Raw genomic sequence first — 22,351 nt, 5'->3', positions numbered from 1 at the left:
GATGTGAGGGCAGGAGCAGGGCAAGGAGCTGCCAGAGATGGAAGAGGGCACAGTAGGACTACCAGGGTCTCCCCAGGAACGGCCGGCCTCTAAGCTTGTGGGATCTCAATCCAGAGTTTGCATTAGCTTCTCTCTTCCCCCAGCCAGGAAAAATAAGAAAACTTGTGCGATGTGGTATCCCAAGCTTGGTCAGAAAAAAACCCAAAGAAGGCACTGTTCATAGCAAGTGTGCGAGCAATCTACGGCCTTTATTCTCTAAACATTGAGGTGGGTACAAAGACTAATTACAGAAGAAAGAGACCGAGAGGTTCACATTTTGTGCAGCCCTCGGGTCACTTTGCTGACTCATGACATCCTCACTCTTCCTCTTCTATCTTCCTATGAAACTCACGGCTCTTTGCTCGGAGCTTGTTGACTTGTGACTCTGCAATGTCAGCCCGCTCCTCGGCTTCCTCCAGCTCGTGCTGGATCTTGCGGAACTTGGAGAGGTTGACATTGGACAGTTCCTCCTGTGTGGGGAGAGGGAGTTGGTGGTGAGGAGCCCAGGGCAAGGGTTTCACTCCACCTGCACCTCTTGGCCTTGCGGGGCTGTAGCTGTTCCCCAAGGGAAGGCACAGAACTCCTATCTCCCACCTACTACTGCTGGCCCAGAAACCTCACACAGATCTCCTCATCCTCCCCTTTTTAGAAGATTCATTGTAGACAGAGCACAACAGGATTTGAATATAATTCTGCTCTGGAATGTGGGAAGGAAACAAACATGGCATCTGCCAATCAAGTTTTGTTAGCTCTAGAATTAAGTGTTCAACTCTTCTTGCAGACCATGAGACAAGGTTGGGAATTTTTAAGAGATGGTGAGTCCATGAGATCTCTTCATTGCCTATTTTGCAGATTCCCTTATATGAGTCCAGAATTCTTGTCTATACTGGGCTTTTGCAGTAGAAAAGAAGCCAGGCTCAGACATCCATAAATTCAGGGGCTGCAAGACTTCCATCACTTCACTACTGATTGCTGCATGCCCAGAGAAAGGCAAACACTCCTCGCACAATTTTCACTGCAGCACACAGTGTAGCTTAGGAGTGTATTTCCAACACCTTCTCTATCTGCTGAAATTTCCCTGGGTGTATCCAAAATGTGGAATTCCCTGTAGTAGATGAGCATATGCCAGGATGGACTTCTAATGCAACATTTTCTGTGTTCCTGGCAAAGAATTCTGAAGGTTTGGTGAGCCGTTTTCTTCCATACAAGTTCCAGGCTCTTCCACACACCAAACAAGGGTGTCATGGTCATAGGCATCTTTCATTAAGATAGTTATATGGATGTCAAAACTCTGAAAATATGCTTTTTTCAAAAATTCAGGACATATTTTACTGACACTATCATTAATAAGACTTTTTACAGACAACTTAGTTTTTCTAATGCAAAAAAGTGTTATGTGAACATGCCTTTCTCATTAGAATTTCATTCATTCTTTGATTTTATACTCAAAGCCTAGGTTAATTTAAAAAAAAAAATATTAAAAACTTGAAGAACACTATTACTGACCAGTGGCAATTCCCAAGATTCTTATATTCATCTCCTCAATGACCGTGCTACCCACTTGGAAAGTGTTTCTTGCCAAGCACTCAGAGTGATACTTACAGCTTCTTCAGATTGTCTCTTGTAGGATTTCACCTTCATTTGCAGCTTGTCCACCAGATCCTGCAGCCTGAGAATATTCTTCCGGTCCTCCTCAGACTGGAGTGGTTGGAAAGCAGGAAGGAGCGTGAATCAGTTTTCCCACCATGTGAGTTAACAATTCCCCTTGACAACCAAGTGCAAAAATTTTTGATTCCTGGGAGAGAGTGTGTGAGGCCAAGGAGGCCTCCTGCCTTACCTGGTAGGTCAGCTCCTTCACCCTCCTCTCGTACTTGCGCATGCCCTTCACGGCTTCAGCACTGCGCTTCTGCTCAGCATCAACCTCCCCTTCCAGCTCCCGCACCTGCAACGAGAAGCCCATCTTTGGAGCTTCCCTGCTGGCTGCTAACGTGGTGTGCTCACTCATGCACATAGAAAAGCCCCACGCACTCTGGCCTCCAGCTTCTGGATTTGCTTCTTGCCTCCCTTCAGAGCCAGCTGCTCGGCCTCATCCAGACGGTGCTGCAGGTCCTTCACCGTCTGGTCCAGGTTCTTCTTCATCCTCTCCAGGTGGGCGCTGGTGTCCTGCTCCTTCTTCAGCTCTTCTGCCATCATGGCTGCCTGATGAGAGCAAAGGGTCAAAGCCATTGTGGGCTGGAGACCATGTGAAGGAAAATACGCCCACCACGGGCACAGAAGGGAGCCCCCAACTCACATCTGTGATGGCCTTCTTGGCCTTCTCTTCAGCATTGCGGGCTTCCTGGATCGTATCCTCCATTTCACTCTGGATTTGGGCAATGTCTGTCTCCAGCTTCTTCTTGGTGTTGATCAAGCTGGTGTTCTGTGCAAAGAGAGATGGTGAGATTTTTATCGTAAAGCCTGCGATACCAAACCTACAGCCTGAGCCAAGTTTCCCCTATTCAAGCTTGCAGTTCAGACACTGGAATACTTTCTAAAATGGTTCTCTAGGAAGTGTCAGTAGTGGGTTCAGGGGATGGGCTCTCTGCATGCTTTGCCTTGTGGACAGCAGTACAGAGATCATTCGATCATTCTAGTACTGCCTATCCTCTGGAATATAGTAGCCTTCCATGTATGTTCAGTACCAGCACAACTGCTATTGCACCGTGCCCATACCTGGGTATGGAGGAGCTGTACACGCTCACTTGCATCCATCAGTTCCTGCTCAGCCACCTTCCTTGACCGCTCCGTCTGCTCCAGGGCTGCCCGCAGCTCCTCAATTTCAGCCTGCAGCAGGTTTGCTCGGCGCTCCACCATGGCCACCTGCTCCTTCAGGTCCTCCTGCGTCCTCAGAGCATCATCCAAGTGTATCTGGGTATCCTGCAAAAAGGACAAGAGAAATGGCAAGGTGGCAGCGTGCGCTTGGGCACCAGAATTGTCAGGGACGTCATTTCTCTCCCTGTCGCTTTGCGGAACGGACCTTGAGCACAGCCTGCGTGTTTCTCAGGTTCTTTTGTGCCTCTGCAGCCACGCGGTTGGCATGGCTCAGCTGGATCTCCATTTCATTCAGGTCTCCCTCCATCTTCTTCTTCAGCCGCAGGGCCTCATTCCTGCTCCTGATCTCAGCGTCCAGGCTGCTCTGCAAGGACTCCACAATCCTGAGGTGGTTCCTCTTCATCTGGTCAATCTCCTCATCTTTCTCTGCTATCTTCCTGTCAATCTCAGACTTCACCTGGTTGAGCTCAAGCTGGAGGCGCAGGATCTTCCCCTCTTCATGTTCAAGGGACGCCTGGACAAGTGGACACAAATATTGGTAATGTAGATAAGGCCACTGCTCATTTCTATGTAACTGTAGAATATTGCAGGAAATCTCAGCTGTTTACACTCCCCAGCCAAAAGAGAGGGGAACAAGCATTTTTCAGCCACATTTCCCCATTGCTCATATCTTTAGTGCAGACTCCAGGGATTATGGGCGTGTACCTCAGCTTCCTCCAGGGCAGCCTGGATTTCAGATTTCTCCTGCTCAATCTGCTTCTTGACTTTCTCCAGCTCATGAATGGCCTTGCCTCCCTCTGCAATCTGCTCTGTGAGGTCAGCGATCTCCTCTGTGGGAGCAAATGCCAATGGCACGGTCAGGCACGGAGCAGAACGGGAAGGGCCCTGCCGCACCAAGGTGACGGGCATCTTTGCAGACACGCAGGCACAGACCCCTGTGGAGTGGTGGGTAGTGGTGGGCAGTGGGAAAGGCCAGCCAGGAGCAGAGGGCCAGGGACTTACGCTGCAAGTTCTTGTTCTCACGCTTCAGCGTTTCCAGGTGGTCCAGGGACTCCTCGTAGGCATTCTTCATCTTAAACAGCTCCGTGCTGAGGGAGCGAGACTCCTTCTGGGAGGCCTCCAGCTCAGCCTGCGTTTCCTCATACTTCTGCTTCCATTCTGCCAGGATCTGAAGGGAAACGGCACGTGAGCATGGATGTGGCAATCGGGAGGGGACGCTCTGCCCAGGAACCCCAGGGCTGGAGCCCACAAGACCTTGTCAAAGTTCTTCTGCTTCTTATCCAGAGCTGCGCAGGCAGCATTCGCTCGCTCCACATCAATCATCAGGTCCTCCACTTCATTCTGCAGCCTCTGCTTTGTCTTCTCCAGGGAGGCACATTTGGCATTCACAGCTTCAACGTGTTCCTCTGCTTCCTGCAGGCGCTGGGCCAGCTTCTTCCTGGGAAATGTAAGCACAACTCACAGTTAGCAGACAGGAACCAGTGTGCTTTTCACAAAAGTGTGCTTAATCGTTTTGTAGTCTGCAGTTCACAGAGGGTGATGGTTTCATTTGTGATGTTTTTAGCTTTTTCCTTACCAAACCATTAAACCTTCTATAGGATAAATTTTCCCACCTTTTGTTACCCTCCCCTAAAGCAAAGCCGTGACTTGTTCCTCAGAATATCCCTGTGTGTTCTCTTTCAATGTCCCCTTGGAAATCTCAGTACCCTTTTGCTTCTTTACACATTTTCACTACATACTTGGCCTCCTCCAGCTCCTCTGTGCGCTGAATAGCGTCCGTCTCGTATTTGGTTCTCCACTGGGCCACTTCGCTGTTGGCCTTGGACAGGGCGCGCTGCAGCTCCCCCTTGGCTTCCTGCTCCTCCTCGTATTGCTCCCGCAGCAGGTCACAGTCGTGGCGAGCAGACTGCAAGGCGTGGGCCAGCGCGTTCTTGGCCTGGGGGTAAAAAGATTGCAATAAGTACTAGAGGTATCCTGGGAAATTTTTTGTTAGTGGCACTTAGACACTGGAAAAGACACTGTCTATCCCAGAGCAACAGTGATTAAGTGACTGTATGAAAAGAAAATCCAAGGTCTGATATATCACAAAAAGCTAGGAGTTCTGCACAGATAGTGCCTAGATTACATGACCTAATGGAATGTTTTGAACTTTTAATTAGCTCACTTTTTGAACTGTTGCACACTGCACCAAAAATGTGATGTAAAATATTTATTTCATATGTAACATTAAATATCTTCACCTTTATCTCTTCCTCTAGTTGCCGCTTCAGTTCTTCAATCTGCTGGGTGAAAGCCTGTTTCCCTCTTGACAGCTGAGAAATTAAAGCATCTTTTTCCTCTACTTGGCGTGAATATTCACCTGGAAAAGTTTGTAATTAAGAAAGTACTTTTAACACCCAAGGGAGTCTTTTAGAGTGTTCTCCCAATTCCAAACTAGAGATGGAAGTGCCATACCAGATTCTGTCTGCAGACGGGCTCTTTGAGCACTAAGATCGCTGATCATGCGCTGGTTCTGCTCGTCCTTTGTTTTATATTCACTTAGCTGGTCTTCCAGAGTGCGACACATTTTCTCTAGATTTGCCTATATGTCAAGCACATATAAGTAAATAGTTAGTACCTTGGTTCTGCCGTAACTACAGCAGGAAAATGTGTCCAGAGCATGCATTTTAACATCTGGGGACTGTGTGTATACACCCACAGTTCTGTGCATTATATTTGGAGAAAACAGTTACAACCTGATCATAGTTAAATAAGATTTAAAACACATACTACATTCTACTCAAAATAATAATAAAAATATTTCTGTACCTTGGCTTTGGAGACAGACTCCATGTTACTGGCCAAGTCGTCAATCTCCATCTTGAGCTCACTCTTCTCCTTCTCCAGCTTCTGCTTCACTCGCTGCAGGTTGTCGATCTGCTCCCCAAGCTCAGCGGTGCTGTCCGCGTGCTTCTTGCGCAGGGCCGCAGCCGTGGCTTCGTGCTGCAGCGTGGCCTCCTCCAGGTCGCGACGCATCTTCTGAAATTCTGCCTCACGCTTCTTGTTCATCTCAATCTGAGCGGCGGTAGCCCCTCCGGCTTCTTCCAGGCGCTCGCTGATCTCCTCTAGCTCCCTCGACAGGTCAGCCCGATGCTTCTCGGCTTTTGCCCGAGACGTTCGCTCTGCCTCAATTTCCTCCTCCAGCTCCTCAATACGAGCCTGGGGAACATTAGGCACCCTTCGCACCCATGCCCTCCTCCTTCCCGGCCTGAGACTGGCTGAGAGAGGGGAAGGGCCAGACACTTGCCTGCAGCTCCTTGATCTTCTTCTGTAACTGCATGCCCAGGAGCTGCTCATCCTCAATTTTGCTCTGGATCTGGCTGATTTCAAAGTCTTTCCTTTGGGCAAAGCAAACTGTGTTAGCATCTGAGCAAAACCCCCCAAGCGCACCCGCCCCACAGTCTGGTGCCCCACAGCCACGCTTACTTCTTCAGTTTCTCATCCAGCTGCTGCTTATCATTTTCCAAATCCATGATGCTGTCATGGGCCAGCTTCAGGTCTCCTTCGAGTTTCCTCTTTGCTCTCTCAAGGTCCATGCGCAGTTTCTTCTCTTGCTCCAGGGACCCTTCCAGCTAAGAAGAACAAGGCCATCAGTGTGCTGCCAGCCAGGTATAACTCTAAACCTGTCCTGCTCTTGCTGTATGCCTGTGTGCTTACATCGTCCACTTGCTGCTCCAGCTTGGTCTTGGCTTTGGTCAGCGTATTGACTTTGTCCTCCTCTGCCTGCAGGTCATCCAGTGTCTGCTGATGGGCCTCTTGGAGGGCTTTCTTCTCTTTAGTCAGCTTCACAATGGTCTCGTCCAGGGCTGCCATCTCCTCTGTGAGGTTTTTCACCTTTGAGAAGAAAAGAGTAAGTGCAGATAAAAAATGGCTACTGTATAACAAAGCAGAGGTCTTTTCTGAAGTGGAAGTAGCATCTTCTGCCTCATACCTTGTTTTCAGTGGCATGCTTTTCCTTCTCAACCTTGGCCAGTGTTAACTCCAGGTCATCAATATCTTTCTTCAGCTCAGAACATTCATCTTCCAGTTTCCTCTTCTTGGCTGTCAGCTCAGCATTGATTTCCTCCTCATCCTCAGCCCTTTCAGTCACCTCCTTTACTTTGGCTTCCAGCTGGATCTTGGTTTTGATGAGCTGGTCACACCTTTCCTCAGCATCAGCCAAAGCATCGGCTTCCTGGTGGGAAAATACTGGGTTTAGGGATTTGGTTTTTTGAAGGAAAATGAAGATGTTTACCTTCATAATTTTTAGAGTCCTGGAGAGCAATTTTGTAGTTAAAAATTTGCTTAATCCAACAGAATGAAATACAATATAGAATAGATTTTATATTGTTGGTTTCAAAACAGCCAGTTTTGAAAGCTAAAACCAAGTAAGATTCTTTTCTGTGTACATGAAGGCCCAAGTATTTACATATTTGTTCCAGATATACAATTCAATATTATCCCATAATATCAAACATTAGAATAAAACATATAATTTTTTTTTATTAATCATAGGAATACCTCGTACATTTATGAAGTGCCAAGTGATAACCATATGCCAAGATACACATAAATAAATACGAAAGTCACAGTTATGCTAACATCATTCCTGCATCTCTATTTTTTTCACCCTACTGTCTTTCTGGAGCAACTGTTTCTGATTTAGATTTTCATTACCACAGCCCGAAAATACTCAGTATCTAGCAGCTTTGGCTCTTCTCTGTGAGACCCTCATCAGCTAAGAAGAAAAGGAGCTGCTGGAATATTTATCCCTAGGCTTTTTTTGCAACAGATGTCCTGTGTTGTTTGTTATATTTTCTCTCAAGTTTCAGTCTAGCAGAAACAATGAGAAAGAAAAATGATAATTTTAGCAGTGAGTGATTTTTTCATCATTTTACATTTAAAGATGCTTTAAAAAGTGGGGACATGTAAATTTTCCTGTCATATACTCTGCATAGTATTACTTTGAGGATACAGTCTTTTCTATTCTGTGAATTATTTAATTTAGAAACCACAGCATTACAACACTACAGATGTATCACACCATTGTATATAATGATTCTGAGTGATTTAGAAGGGCAAGTGAGAATATTAAGTTCTGTTTCCTCTGTTAGTTCAGTATTACAACATAGTAATGTTTGTAACAGCTAAGCTGCCATCTACACCAGAAAGAAACAAGTTACCTTGTTTAATTGGAGAATAAAGAAAGGAAAGAAATGTCCTCTTAACTTGTCCTAAAACTCCTAATCATGTTTGTATAAGGATAGGCATTCTCAGTTTTGGAGAAGTAGGAAAAATGACTAGAACAAACATTATACTAATACAAGTAAAGTTTCTGGATTGCTGATACAGCTTAACTGAATGTTAATGATAGAGGCCTCAGCATACACCATAGGAAACTCTCACATACAGCATCTGGACTCCTGACAGTCATTATTGAAGCTGCTTGTATTTTTAAGAGCACCACTTCATAAAACACAATTGAATGGACTTAATATGTAGTTTACAGGTATCTTTTCAAAATGTAGTTGTAAATATCAGCCTGATAGTCACAGTTCAGTTAGGATGAGGCACACTGGTAGTACTCACAGCCTGCACTTGGAGCTGGAGATCATTTTTCTCCTGCACCAGTTTCACCATTTTCTCTTCCAGCTCCTTCCTCTTTGCCTCAGACTTTGCAAGCTCTTCCTTGGTTTTCTCAAACTCCTGTTTCATGTTGGCCATCTCCTTCTCAGATTCTGCACTCTTCAGCAAGGGCTTGATCTTGAAGAACAGCTTCATCCAGGGCCAGTGCTTCACGTTCATGAATGCACGAATATTGTACTGGATGCAGAAGATGGACTCTCTGAAAGGTAAGTCAAATTAATATTAAATATTTAGACCATGATGATATAATAAACCAGATACAGTGCACTTAATTTGAAGAAATGTCTACCTCCTCTCCACCATTCTCTGGTACTCCACTCTCATCAGGAAGCCCCTGCACCTGGCCTGTGTGCGGGTGATGAGCTGTGCCAGCTTCTCGTCCCTCATTTCCTCCAAGAGGCCTATCAGCCCAGCTTTGAAGAACACCTTAGTAAGAGCATGAAAATAGGTGCAGTGTATATGGTTGTTCAGTGTAGCCCAGTACCCTGTACCCCATGGTGTACAATATGGGAATCTAACAGAAAGAGCAAAAGCACAAAGAAGGTATGTAGTGATAGACCCCCTCTTATATCTCCAAGTTTCCTGTTACCTGCAATTGAGGAACTATAACAGTCACACATTTTGCCTTTGTTTCTATTAACCCTTGATTCTTTTATTCTACAACTTCACCTTAAATTAGGAACCCTTAATTGGCCTTTAATTAAATCATCCTATGGCAAAGAATTTCAGTTTTATTGAAGTGTTGAGTCAATAAGTACTTAGCTGATTTCTTTTAAGTACACTATTTGATTATTTCACATGCTCTCTGGAGAATCTGAGTATCATTCTCAAGCCATGTAAATCAAAATCACAGAGTACTTGAAACAAACAGTTTTTGTACCTTGGTATGACCAAATTTGTATTGAGTGTGGTCTATATCAATTGATCCAAGAAGTTTCTCACAAGCCTTCTTGCTGTCAATGAACTGTCCCTCTGGGATAGCGCTAGCATTTAATACTTTGTATCTGGGGGAGAAAATGAAGGAATTGCATTGGACTCAATGATCTTAAGGGTCTTTTCCAACCTAAATGATTCTATGAATATAGAGAGGTCGGTTGTTGAGACCAATAGGCTGGTACACGGCAAGAAATAGTCTCAGAACTGTTGAGAACATAATAGTGTTGCTAAACATAAGCTTAGAGAAGGCTTTAGTCACCAGAGGTGAAACTTTAATTTCACAAGCTACTCAAGATGGACAAAACGATCCATTAAGGGGAAGAAGTCTGACCTCTGTTTAAAATCTGCATACAACACTCTGTTAGGAAATCCTTTCCTGCAAATTCTGATCCCTTCCAGCACACCGTTACACCGCAGCTGGTGAAGCACCAGTTCATGCTCCATGGCACCTAGAAATTCAGAGCACAAATACATGCTATATTCTCTAATACAGAGGGGAAGAGCTGACCATACTGAAAACCTTCTACACGTGAGTCTCTTACCAGGTGTTTTTGTTTCATTTGGGATGATGCAGCGTACAAAATGTGGGTGGGTACTTCGCAGATTGGTCATCAGCTTGTTTAAATTCTCCTGGGAGAGTCATTAACAAAAGTTTATATTAGCAAATGTAATTTCCACTACAAGCATCAAGCCCTCTAAAATGAAATAATGAAGTATCAGACAAAAATTAGCTTGCAGAATCCTGAACTAAAGCCCCCCACAAGTTTTTCTGACTTTCCACGGATCTTTGCTGTTACTAAGTTAACATATAAAGTTCTTCTGATTAATCCATAGGAAATATTGTACTCTTAAACATAGTTTTAACACATTTCACTGACTCTAGTGGAATGTCCTTATTAGAAATGACAGCCATCTTCCACTGGATGTACCCAGAGAGATAAATCGGTGCCTCTGTGGCAGTTTGAAAAGATGGGACATATGGAGCAGAATACATAGAACCTTCCTGGTTTCCCCACTGAAAGCAAAAGGAACAAAAATGACAAGCTGAGTTTTGTATGTCTAGATGACATGTTTATCTTGTAAGGTAAGATGAGAATAAGGCGAGATAAATCCCAACCTTGTTTTGTAATTAATATCTGTATACTTTTTTATAAATATTTATTGCTTATAATTAGTGGAGGGAAGTAGGTGCCTCCAGAGGACACCTCAGAGTACATAAATTAAGCAGCCAAAACATTAAGATGTCTAAACACTAACATGTCTAAACAAGAGGGATAGTGAAAGAAAGTTTGAAAACATAACAGAAATGCAACCCAAATCCAGAAAACAATATATCTACTATAACATTTCCTCTTAAAGTCTTATGACCTTTCAACATAGGCTTATTGCATTATTTTTGAATAATACATTCTGGCAATAATTTTCCACTTGCAAGGCCAAGGCACTACAGCCATGATTATTTTTCTTGGGGCATATACACACATGCCCATGTTCTGTTTCAGAGAACTGGCTAGAGGCTATCAGGTGATCACGAATCATATGATACCGGATCTGTAGAAGAAATTAGGCTATATCAACAAGGGAGACCTAAATGAAGGATGAATATGGTAATAAATAACCTCAGGAGAGACTAGACACTGCACCTGGTGGAACTGTATGAAGCAGCTAGGCAGCAAGACTTGGTTATGACAAAGAACTGTCAAGTATCTGACATCCTAGAAATCTATAACCCAGGGACTGGTGGTATTTCAAGTATAAGAAATTGATCCCTTAATCAAGGAGAAAAACTAGAGCTATAAATGGAGCAAATAAGTTATTCTCCAGACCGGTGGGCAGAATGTTGTTAAAAGGCAATAAAAGGTTCCGAAGCCAGAGGTGGACATCTGAAGAAATCTGTTATATTTTAGGTGTATATATAGAGAGAGAGAGGTTTTCTGTATGACATTCTGCTGTCTGAAACTGTCATCCTGGGACAAGTGGACAAAAAGAAAATTTGTGCATTCAGTAGAATGGAGCATAAATAGATTACAGTGGCTTTATTCCTAACAAAAGATTGCCCAAGAACTTCAGGGTGTTTTAACACAACTAAGCCAAAGAAAGACTAGACATTTTAAATGATAGGTTTAGTTCTTATTTTAGGATGAATAGTGAACTCTCTACTGTACCCGGAAAAGAGCTGAGACAGTCTGGAAGGAAGAACCCTTCTTCTTGCCACCTTTCTTGCCAGCACTAGCCTCTGCAAAATTGAAAATAAATAAAACAGATTTAAGATTTTTCCTTTTGCCTTTTATAATTCCTTTTTGTAAGCTGCACATCAGTGAAAATATGGGATTCATAGAACCAACCTGCATCTGCTCCACCATAGTTGGCAAAGAGTAAGGCCAGTGTCTTCACAGAGGATTTCTGGTACAACCCAATGACAGTTTCATTCAGGGGGTCCTTGTTCTTCTCCAGCCAGCCAGTGATGTTGTAGTCCACCGTGCCAGCATAGTGTATCAGGGAGAAGTGTGCCTCAACCTTCCCTTTGGTAGGCTTGGGCTTCTGGAAGTTGCTGGACTTGCCCAGATGCTGGTCGTAGAGCTTGTTCTTGAAAGAGGTGTCAGTTGCCTTGGGGAACATGCACTCCTCTTCCAGGATGGAGAAGATGCCCATGGGCTAGGAGAAATGAGCATGGGAGACAGGCTGTAATTTAGTTTTCAGGGCAATAATGACCTTCACCTAGGCAGAGCAGTGGAACACAGACTGAAATACACATCAGAAAATATTATTATTCAATTACATCTTCTGCTAGAAAGTGAAATTAAATATATTGATACTTACGTTTTTAATACCAAATTAATCATAAAGATTAATGGACATTCATTTAGTTTGTGTGGAGAACATGCTTTATAAAATCAGAGCACTATCTTCTTATCCAGAGGGACTCAAAGCACACACAGATGTCTTAGACAAATTGAACATGAGCTAACAGTACACCCTTGCAGCAAAGGCAGCCAACTCATCCTGGGCTGCATTAAGAGTGTTACCAGCAGCTCAAGGGGAGTGATCCTTACCCTCTATTCAGCTCTGCTGAGAAACATCTGGAGTGCTGTGTCTAGTTCTTGGCTTCCCAGTACAAGAGAAATGTGGACATAATAGAGTGAAACCGGTGACTGGCCACAAAGATACTTAAATGACTGGAACATCTGACATACAAAGAGAAGCTGATAGAGATGGGACTGTTCAGCCTAGAAAAGAGAAGGTTCTGGGGGATCTTACCAATGTGTATAAATACCTAATGGGAAGGGATAAAGAAAACAGCTAGAGGCTTCTAGTAACTTGTCCAGTGACAGGACAAGATGGAACAGTCATGAACTGAAATACACAAAATTCCATTTAAACAGAAGAAAAAAGCTTCTTTACTGTGAAAGTGGTCAGAAGTTGGAACACGTCCCCCAGAGTATCTGTGGAGTCTCCACCCTTGGCAACTTTCAAAATCCAGCTGAAAATGGTCCCGAGCAACCTGCTCTGGTGGACCTTGTCTTGACCAAAGGTGTTGGACTAAGTGATCTCCAGAGCTTCCTTCAAACCCCAGTAGCTCTGTGAAGCTGTGATTCGAACTACTTATCCTCCTGCCAGCCACTGAACTTTTCATCTCATGTGCAGTGTGATGTCTTCTCATAGTCAGTCAAGGGATGCACATGTAAGTGCGACTGTGCACTGACAGTTATGTATGTCTCTCTTCTATGTTAATTTTACAAAGATAAAGATATTCTTCTGTACTAGCACAAGTCTCTTAGAGCTGAAAGATGAGGAGGACATGTTGATCTGTAAATTGACTCTAACTGTTTTGGAAAAACACTCTTATTGGGAGTTTAACAACCTTTTGGCACTTGAAAAGAGATGTACAGACTTGCTCTCATAAAGCTGTGTGAAATCGCCTTCATATCTCACTCAACAGAAGAAATAAACACAGGGCAAGGTATTTTGAATAATGAAAGCTGAATACTTGGACATGAACATAGAAGATCCCTTTTAAAAATGAGGCCAAGTAATACTAGAATTTGCACGCATGTAGTGCATTTGAACAGGAAGGGTACCTTCTCAATGAGCTCAATGCAGGCAGCCAGGTCCATCCCAAAGTCAATGAATGTCCATTCAATTCCTTCCTTCTTGTACTCCTCCTGCTCCAGCACGAACATGTGGTGGTTGAAGAATTGTTGCAGTTTCTCATTGGTGAAGTTGATGCACAGCTGCTCAAAGCTGTTAAACTGCAAATAAAATAAGAAGACATATCTGCAAGATGCAGCAATAATTGCAAAAACTCATTTGTTTAAAATTCAAGTGCAGTTATCTTGGCTTCATTGTCAAGTCAGGCATTTAGCCAGTCTGCTTTATATCTACGTAACGAAACAGAGAAATGCATCAAATTAATTGTCCACAAGGAATTTTTTTTGCATTGATAAAATTGTGATGATAAAATATATTACCTGTATAATCTGAGACCAAATTACAGGAAGAAAAAACTCAATCTTAGGCCTATCATGATATATATGTTTTTATACTATATTGTCCTTGATCATTTAAAGCAAGGATTTTTTCTGATTGGACCATTCTGTACTTTTGAGTTGGTGCATCTTGAAATAAGACAAGTCCTTTGAAAGATCATTTTTTACTTTATGACAAGAAAGGCAAATAGCTACAAATAATTATGTGAAGATATTACATCTTTAAAAATACATCTCAGAGTGAGCATGACATCCAGTTGTCACTTCCAAATAGCTCTTACCAAAACTTTGTTACTTACATCAAAGATCTCAAAGCCAGCGATGTCCAGGACACCAATGAAGTACTGTCTGGGTTGTTTGGTATCCAGCTGTTGGTTGATACGAACAACCATCCACAAGAACATCCTCTCATAGACAGCCTTTGCCAGAGCACCGACAGCATTGTGCACCTATAAGAAAAATAAATGCATAGAGTTAACATATAGAGCAGAGGAGAATCAGAAGGATCTTAATTCAAAACATGGTTCCAGGTTACTATGTTTCTTACCTGCTGTGCAGTTTGACCTTTGGTCACATACTCATTCCCAACCTTGACTCGGGGGTAGCACAGTGCCTTGAGCATGTCAGCTGAATTCAGACCCATAAGGTAGGCAGCCTTGTCAGCCACTAAAAAGGGAAAAAGAAAGAATTTAGTGTTACATACATTCTGAATCCTGGAGTGTTCTCTAAAGGCTGAAGGATTCAGCTTTCTGTTCTTGGAAATTTTTCAGTAGACTCTCATATGGGGAATTTTGCTAACATCAAAGTCATCATTATGCATACTAAGCTTTTCTGAAAGAATTTATGTTTGAAAAACTTCACTGAAGGATGTAGGAAGTAACGATGTTTTCAAAAATCTGCTGGCACAAAACTGAAAGCTGCAGCTTGCAAGGCTGAATATTTGTAATACATGTGTAGCTCAGGAGATGCAGTGGCAACAGCCAGGTACTGATCTATATCCAGGTAGTCAAAACCACCCAATATTTCGGGTAGAACACAAAGAAGGTATCTCTGTTCTCTTTCAGATCCAGAATCTACAACCCCTTATGAGCTTTGGTTTCTGACAGTAACGCTCACTGGGTTTCATCCTTTTACCTATGATATTTCCCACCTTCTGCCTTAAGCTTTAGCAAGATGGGCCATTGCTCAGAGAGATGGAGACATGGGTTGTAGGTCCTGTGCCAACAAAGGAGAGGAATCAAACACACCTCTCACACCAGAGGAATTCTTAATATCTGCCAGGTAAGGGTGAATGGGAACACTGTCCCCCACCTTGTTACAGCTGAAGCACTTAGCTGCTTCAAAATTGCAAACCATATTCCAACAAAAGTACCACTAATGATGTTAAAGGAAGAACATCCATTGCTCCTAACTTCTGGAAGTGTACAAAAAACAGTTTAAACTATTAATTGTTCATAGCATGAGACACCAAAAATCCTAAGGTCAGGGAACATGATATACTGAGAAGAGGACAAGCAACACATTTTTTCTGGCTTATTGTTTTCCCTTGGGATCCTAAAGCCCAACAAAGAACAAGTTTTAGTGTCTTCCACATCCATAGCAGCTTGTAGAAAGGTTAATTATTAAATTTGATAATACCTTCTGTGCCATCTGGCTCTGCTTGCTCCTCTCTTGGTTTCTGCTTGAACTTCAGGTTCCCATAGTGCATAACAGCCCCTGTCAGCTTGTAGATGGCTGTCTTCTCATCAGCAGTGAAGCCCAAGATGTCAATGGCACTCTGGCAATTCAATCAGCAAAGTGAAATATTTACATGTTATGTGATGTATGACCTATGCCTGTTGACCTGTTATGTCAGTTACTTACATCTGTAGCCATCAGTTCCTCCTTGTCATCAATACTGGGAACAGTGATTTCACCTTGGCTCACAAAAGGGTAGTCATAGGGGTTGGTGGTGATGAGGAGCATTTCTGAAAACAAATGGGTTCATGGATTAAATTTCATTGGTTTTGTGTAATGTAGTTAAATGCTGCTCAGGGATATTTCTCCAAAAAGATCAGTGATGCCTCCTACCAATTAGCTCCGGCTTCTTGTTGGAAGTGATCTGATAGAATATGTGGTAGCTTCTTTCTGCTTTAAGCTGGAAAGTGACTCTGGACTTCTCCAGCAGGTCTGTCAAGGAGGGTAGGACAGAGTGAGTACAAGAACTGGGAAGTGAATAGAAGGAGTGGGATCAGGCCAGGAGAGCGACTTACAAGTTTCAATGTCAGCAGAAGCCAGTTTGCCTGTGGCCCCAAAGTGGATTCTGATGAATTTGCCCTGTTAAGGAGAAGCAGCGGCATTTCAGCCTGGAGGCGTTTCATTGCTGTCTCCTTCTGTGAGAATGCCACTAGCCCATCACTACTGTTAGAACAAGGAGCAATTTCTCCTAAAACAGCTTACAAAGCGTGAGGAGTTGTCGTTCCTCACGGTCTTGGCGTTTCCAAAGGCCTCCAGCAGTGGGTTGGCGCTGATGATTTGATCCTCAAGCGTTCCCTGCAGGATGAGAATTATTGCTGCTTATCCTTTCCAAAAATCACGTCAGGAACAGAGGAAAGCATCGGTTCCAGCCAGCACCTGTTACTTTACCTGCATTTTGCCTGACTGCTCCTCTTTCTTCTTCTCCCCGCTCGCTGCAATTGTTGCAAAGTACTGGATGACACGCTTCGTGTTCACAGTCTTCCCGGCACCGGATTCTCCGCTGTCAACCCAAAGAGAGATACAGAGACCGTGTGGTCAGGCAGGAGGTCCCCTGGCACCGGGCAGCCCCGCAGGGACCCGAGCATGGGGTGTACGTACGTGATCAGGATCGACTGGTTCTCGCGATCTGAGAAAGAGGCAGAATGAAAGACAGTGTTAGAAGTTGACCTGGGTAACTCTGACTTGAATGAGAAGTAAAGCTGTAAGTGGAAGCTGGGGCTTCCCTAGGAAGTCCAAGAGTACCCAATTCCCTTCCAGGTCCTAACGGTACTAAATATAATCCAGAATGGATGCATAGAGCTGTCAGAGCCTGTGACAGGTCCTGAGACAAGTTGGGTACCACCCTTCATACAGTTCCTGTCAAGGAAACTAATCAAACTGCCTGCATGTGTTCAAAATAGTGGATTATATGGAATAATAACTTACTTTCCTATCAGTGAAAAAAAATAGAAAACTAAGTCAAGTACTATTTCTGCAGCGGGAGAGGGGACAATCTCATACAATACGGTGCAAATAATACACTGACTCCATGCATGCTTCTTGGTCAGTTTCACTTGAAAGTAGTTCCTGCATAACTCAACCAAGTTCTCAAACATCTCTGTGGTGTCTTAAGCTGGCTTGTCACATACCACAGTGAGATCACTGGGCCTTCTTGGTTTAGATTGCTGTGAGGGAGGTCAAGCAACTCACCAGTCAGCATGAACTGATAGGCGTTGTCTGAGATGGAGAAGATGTGTGGAGGGGCCTCCTGGCGCTTCTTGCCTCGGTAGGCCAACACCACCTCCGGGTTGTACACCGGCAGCCACTTGTAGGGGTTGACAGTGACGCAGAAGAGCCCCGAGTAGGTCTGCGAGGAAGGGAGACAGCACGTTGGCTCCCACTTGGCCTGGCAGAGCAGTTCCTCCCGGCTGCCCAAAGGCAGGCTGCTGCTGGTACTTACGTAGATCATCCAGGCTGCGTAACGCTCTTTGAGGTTGTACAGCACAGCGGGCTCGTGGAGGTGGGTCATCATGGCCATGTCCTCGATCTTGTCGTACTTGGGAGGGTTCATGGAGAAGATTTGATCTTCCTTCACGGTCAGGGTCTGCCAAGGAAGAGAGACTGATATGTAAGCTAAGAGCCCAGAGTAGGAATTAAATCATGTTCTCAAGCCTGCATTTTACTCACCTCTCCAGCTTCAGTCTTGACAGTGACCTTCCCTGATTCCCTGCTCTGGATTGTTCCTTTCACAAAGGATTCTTTAGGGTGGGCCACAAAGACAGATGTCTTGGCATCGAAAGGTTTGTTCTGGGCCGCAATTCTCTCCTTTTCCGATTTTCGGAGATAAGGAGCCGCCTCCCCAAAAACAGCCATCTCAGCATCCCCAGAGGCCATGTCTGCACTTCACTGAAGGTATGTCAGCAGAAGGCTCTAATGGGGAGGAAGGATATGATACTGATTGTTCACATCTGTTCTGTTAGAATGCGAAAAATTTCATATGCCTTGGTTTCTCTTCATAAACTTGAGTATTTTGGAACAGCTAACATGAGCTAACTAGAGAACTAAGTTTTAGGTCAACTTCAAAAAAAAAAAAAAAAAGAGTTTTTCATTGCTGTAGTCCGGTCTTCAGACATCTAGGAAAACAACTTTTAATGACCTTTCAGAACTCTAGGTCTGGTACTTTAAGAATACTATGTGAGATAAGAGTGAATTTGCTAAGCAAGTTTCACTAAGACATCACTATTAGGAATGGAAATGGAGTTAGGACATTGTGTTAAAAGGATGAACAATGAAGTAACATTTCTGAAAAACTGTAGTTTAGGTGACCTACAGTCTTGGATAGCATTGAACCTGTGGGACATTTACCTGTTAGATATAATAGTAACAGAAAAGCAGGGAGAAATTTATGAATTTTGCTAATTAAATTGTCAACTGAAAGAAAAGGGCAGGCTTTGTGATATTTTAACATTCTGCCATAATTTATTTTGTTATATGCATTTGTCATTCTTCAATACAATGTCTAAATAATTTCAGCCCCAAAGTTCTGACTTGGGTGAAATAAAATTCAAGTGTTGAAATCGGAATTGTGAAGCCTGTACTAGGATCCAAAATTAATACTTATGGAAAAAAATCTAGGAACGGGTGAGTTCTCAAAACCTTAAATTATAGGAGTATTTCTTCATATGCTTTATTAACCCTGTAGGTAGCTAAATTTAGCCAACTGCACTTGAAAATTCTAGAGCTACATTAACAAAATTTATTCCCTCTATTTATTAGGTAATTTTTTTTTTCTTAGAGTAAGAAAATGGGTATCTAAGAGAACCCTGGCATTTTACAAAGGTGGTGCTCAAATGTTTTATTAATTCATACATTCTCAGGTAGAATGCAGAACTTTCGACTTTTTCTTGCTGTGCTCCTCTTGGTCTGGTTCTACTGCTGCCATTGCAAAGATGGGAAGCCAGCACACCTTGATCCCTGTTAGGTCAATTAAGCAGAAGTAAAGAATTTCCCCATGGGAATTTTCTGTTCTGCCACCAGTGGTCAGAGACTTCAAACACAGCCACTGGAAAACCTGTGGCACCCCACCACCTTCTACTGTAATCACACTAGGTTTGAATATAGGGTGAAACAATGGCCCTTTCAGAAACCCCACCCAAAAGGATCTTTCTCTTTCCTCTAAGAATTAGTAAATCAGGTTCTTACCTCTCGTGACACCAGCTGGGGTCTTGCAGGCTGGCAGCTGGTCGGTACTGTGAAACAGAAATGGCAGCTCCCTACTTGCTGCTGCACAGAAATCCAGAGTGAAAAGGTGCAGGTGCCTTGAAAGCAGATTTAAACCCTAAGCTGAGAAACGGACTCCCCTCCTGGAAATGAGCATCGGAGGCAGCAGGAATGCTGCGGCACATAAGGGCACCATCCCCTTCTTGCAAGCCTGCCGACCCCATACACTTACCTTGAAGCTTTCCGTGGAGACAGGGCAGACTTGTCACAGGGACATTTTATACGATCTAGTCTGCAGATGCTACAGATGCCTACTCTTTCTTCGGTCAAAAAATTTTTGGCAAACCTTCTTTGGTAAAGCATTGTCTGGCAAACTGAACTAAGGGCATAATTGTCATTTGACATGACTAGATATAATTAGAAAATTTTGCTGTCTTACTGACTATATGAATGCATCTCCTATAAACAATCTGACAAGGGTGTTAAGGAGGGAATCTGGACTAGTCAAGGCACTTAGAGAACTTGGATGCAGGACTTACGGATTCTATTGCTGGCTTTCCCACCGACTCACTGTATGACCCAGGGTGGATTGCTTGGTACGTCTGCACTGTAGATATTCCAGCTGTACAACAGGAAAAACCAGGATGTTAAAAGATAAATTAGCATTATTAAAAGCTTTTGGCAGTTATGATGGTAAAATCCTGAAAGCAGTCTAACAGTTCATGGAATTTACAGGCACAACAGAATGGTCAGCCAAACACCACATCCGCGAGAGGCTGGGTTCTACCTGGGATTTTAAGCTGGTGCCTCTGACAGAGATGTGAGGCAGCTTCAGGGATATCAAGAATAGTGCATGCACACACACACACAGAGGCATGTGCACATGTGCATGTGTGTCTCTCTGTACACACTTCAGATTGCAAATAAGTGGGAAATTCTCCAAAAAATGTTGTTGTGACCTTGTGCACCACCTTGTTCTATGGGAGGGGTTGTACCTGCTAAGACTTATGCGGGTCAGTGCCAGTAAGAGATGCTTCCTTCTTTTCAGGCAACTTCTTAGCTTATCTAGGTGTTCCCATGTTTATAACCCTAGGAAAGCTAACTTTGATCTAGGAAGAGCCCCCACAGGGTTTTTTCTAACCTACAATCGATAGAGAAATCCTCTAGTCAGCCATACTTATAAAAATAATTTGACCTATGCGCAAACAACCCACCTCAGTATGCAGACCCAGATGCTCTGCACCCAACAGATGCTCAGTCCAGCTCTTCCATTGCATCACAAATATCTTGCACATTTACATGCTCGCACAGTTCCAAAAAACACAGTGATACCTTTACCAGAGCATTGGGGGTGGCAGGCATGCTTTTGCAATGCTGATAGAATGGAGGGAAGCGGGATTTTCTGGTAGTCCTGGAGAGACACAGATTTAGTTTTAGGAAGGGGGCACTGTCATGTGAGCTGCTTTAAATCTTGTCAGGTTTAAATACATTCTTCCCCTGGTCATTGGCATTTTGGTTATTGAAAGAGCTCAGTGGATAACACATGGGCAACATTAGGAAAATGGTGCATGGATCTGATGTTATACCCAGCATCAGGCAAAGTCCTGTGCTTGTAAAGCCCATTCCAAGGAGCTCCTGCTTTGCTGGAGCCCAGACCCAGAGCTCACCACTGGGCTCCACGCTCAGGGCTTGGCAAGGCTGATGGAAACACCCTGTGCTGTGCCCAGGACGAGCCCAGAGCCAGCCACCAGGTAATGGTGAGCGCGCGGGTGCATCTGAAGCCCTGCCTCTCTGGGGTCAGTCACCAAGGGGTGCTGGTGAGGGCACCTCCCTCCAGCGGGACCCAGAGCGCAACTTGTGCCGCCAGCATGGGCCCAGCAGGCTTTGCTCTGAGGGGCTCTTGTGACCGAGTACCCAGGGTGCTGGGGTGCCACGTGGTGCCCAGCAGCCCAGTGGTTACCTGTCCTGGCTGAGGGCAGGACAGAGATGTCCTGGCAGCTCAAAGCCTGGGGTTAAGAAGACGATGCAAGAAAAGCAAGGGACGGCTGAGGGCTCTTCCAGGGCACGAAGGATGGGGCTCTTCTCCCATCAGGTTGGGGAGGGAGCTCTAGTCTCCCATTCCCAGGGAAGCTCTAACATGTGCACTGTAAAGGCAGCATCCTCTGGCAGCAGCTACTGTTGCTTTTTTGTGGGGCCCTATTCTCAGCAGTACATAACAAGCCTGTCTTGCGCAGTGCTGTCAGGCTGGGACAGTGCCCTCAGGATGTGCCAGTGCTCAGTTACTCTCACAGTAAAGAAAATCTTTCCTGGTTTTCAAAGGAAACCTCCTATGTTTCGTATTTTGCCCACTGCCTCTTGTCTTGTCACTGGTCACCACTGAAAAGAGCCTGGCTCCATCCTCCACCCTCCCCTCAGGTATTAATATAAATTGCTGGGATCTCCCTGAGCCTGCTCTTCTCCAGGCTGAACAGTACCAGCTCTCTCAGCCTTTACCCATAGGAGAGATGCTCCAGGCCCTCAGTCATCTTAGTGGTCCTTTGCTGGATTCTCTCCAGTAGCTCTACATCTTTGTCATATCGAGGAGCCCAGGATTGGACACAGCACTCCAGATGTGGCCTCACCAGATCAAGGGGAAGGTTCACCTCCCTCGACCTTCTGGAAAAACTCCTCCTAATGCAGCCCAGGACACCATACACCTTCTTTGCAGCAAAGGCACACTACTGGTTCATGTTCAGCTTGGTGTCCACAGGATCCTCAGGTCATTTTTTTTGCAAAGCTGCTTTCCAGCTCATCAGCACCCAGCATATGATCTTAAAGGTCTTTTCCAACCTAAATGAACCTTTGATTCTGTATACCAATGCATGGAGGTGTTCCTCCCCAGGTGCAGGGCTTTGCACTCCTTTTGCGCTATTGGACCCAGTACTGACCTCTGGGTTTCACCTAACAGGTACCCAGTTGCACACTATCCTTAACACAGA

The 22,351-nt window shown here is 44.3% G+C and overlaps 1 protein-coding gene across 2 annotated transcripts; it reads right to left on the bottom strand.

Moving 5' to 3' along the window:
• Positions 1-238: 238 nt before the first annotated feature.
• LOC121081571 (myosin heavy chain, skeletal muscle, adult-like) lies at positions 239-20,921 on the bottom strand. 2 transcript variants are annotated; one of them, XM_040580728.1, is made up of 41 exons: positions 20,588-20,920; positions 19,913-19,995; positions 19,356-19,436; positions 17,841-18,083; positions 17,614-17,757; positions 17,364-17,520; positions 16,773-16,800; positions 16,563-16,674; positions 16,377-16,469; positions 16,190-16,253; positions 16,008-16,106; positions 15,801-15,904; positions 15,576-15,714; positions 14,485-14,603; positions 14,237-14,386; positions 13,530-13,700; positions 11,796-12,105; positions 11,616-11,686; positions 9,993-10,080; positions 9,782-9,899; positions 9,395-9,518; positions 8,804-8,940; positions 8,458-8,713; positions 6,821-7,063; positions 6,547-6,723; positions 6,316-6,461; positions 6,137-6,227; positions 5,659-6,048; positions 5,305-5,431; positions 5,091-5,209; positions 4,590-4,786; positions 4,105-4,288; positions 3,853-4,018; positions 3,556-3,680; positions 3,056-3,364; positions 2,752-2,955; positions 2,333-2,458; positions 2,068-2,238; positions 1,877-1,981; positions 1,642-1,737; positions 239-509 (listed from the first exon to the last, which is right to left on the bottom strand). In XM_040580728.1, exons 4-41 carry the CDS (start codon positions 18,045-18,047, stop codon positions 357-359), a joined length of 5,820 nt encoding a protein of 1,939 aa, XP_040436662.1. In that variant the 5' UTR covers positions 18,048-18,083; positions 19,356-19,436; positions 19,913-19,995; positions 20,588-20,920; the 3' UTR covers positions 239-356. The 2 variants fall into 2 exon arrangements, with proteins under 2 accessions (XP_040436662.1, XP_040436652.1); XM_040580718.1 differs by having other exon boundaries at positions 9,782-10,080; positions 20,588-20,921.
• Between the last annotated feature and the right edge of the window lie 1,430 nt (positions 20,922-22,351).

This window comes from Falco naumanni, chromosome 1 (assembly GCF_017639655.2).
Source record: "Falco naumanni isolate bFalNau1 chromosome 1, bFalNau1.pat, whole genome shotgun sequence".
Lineage (NCBI taxonomy): Eukaryota > Metazoa > Chordata > Aves > Falconiformes > Falconidae > Falco > Falco naumanni.
Note: the sequence above shows the minus strand (reverse complement) of the source record. Positions and strands in the feature narration are given on the sequence as shown.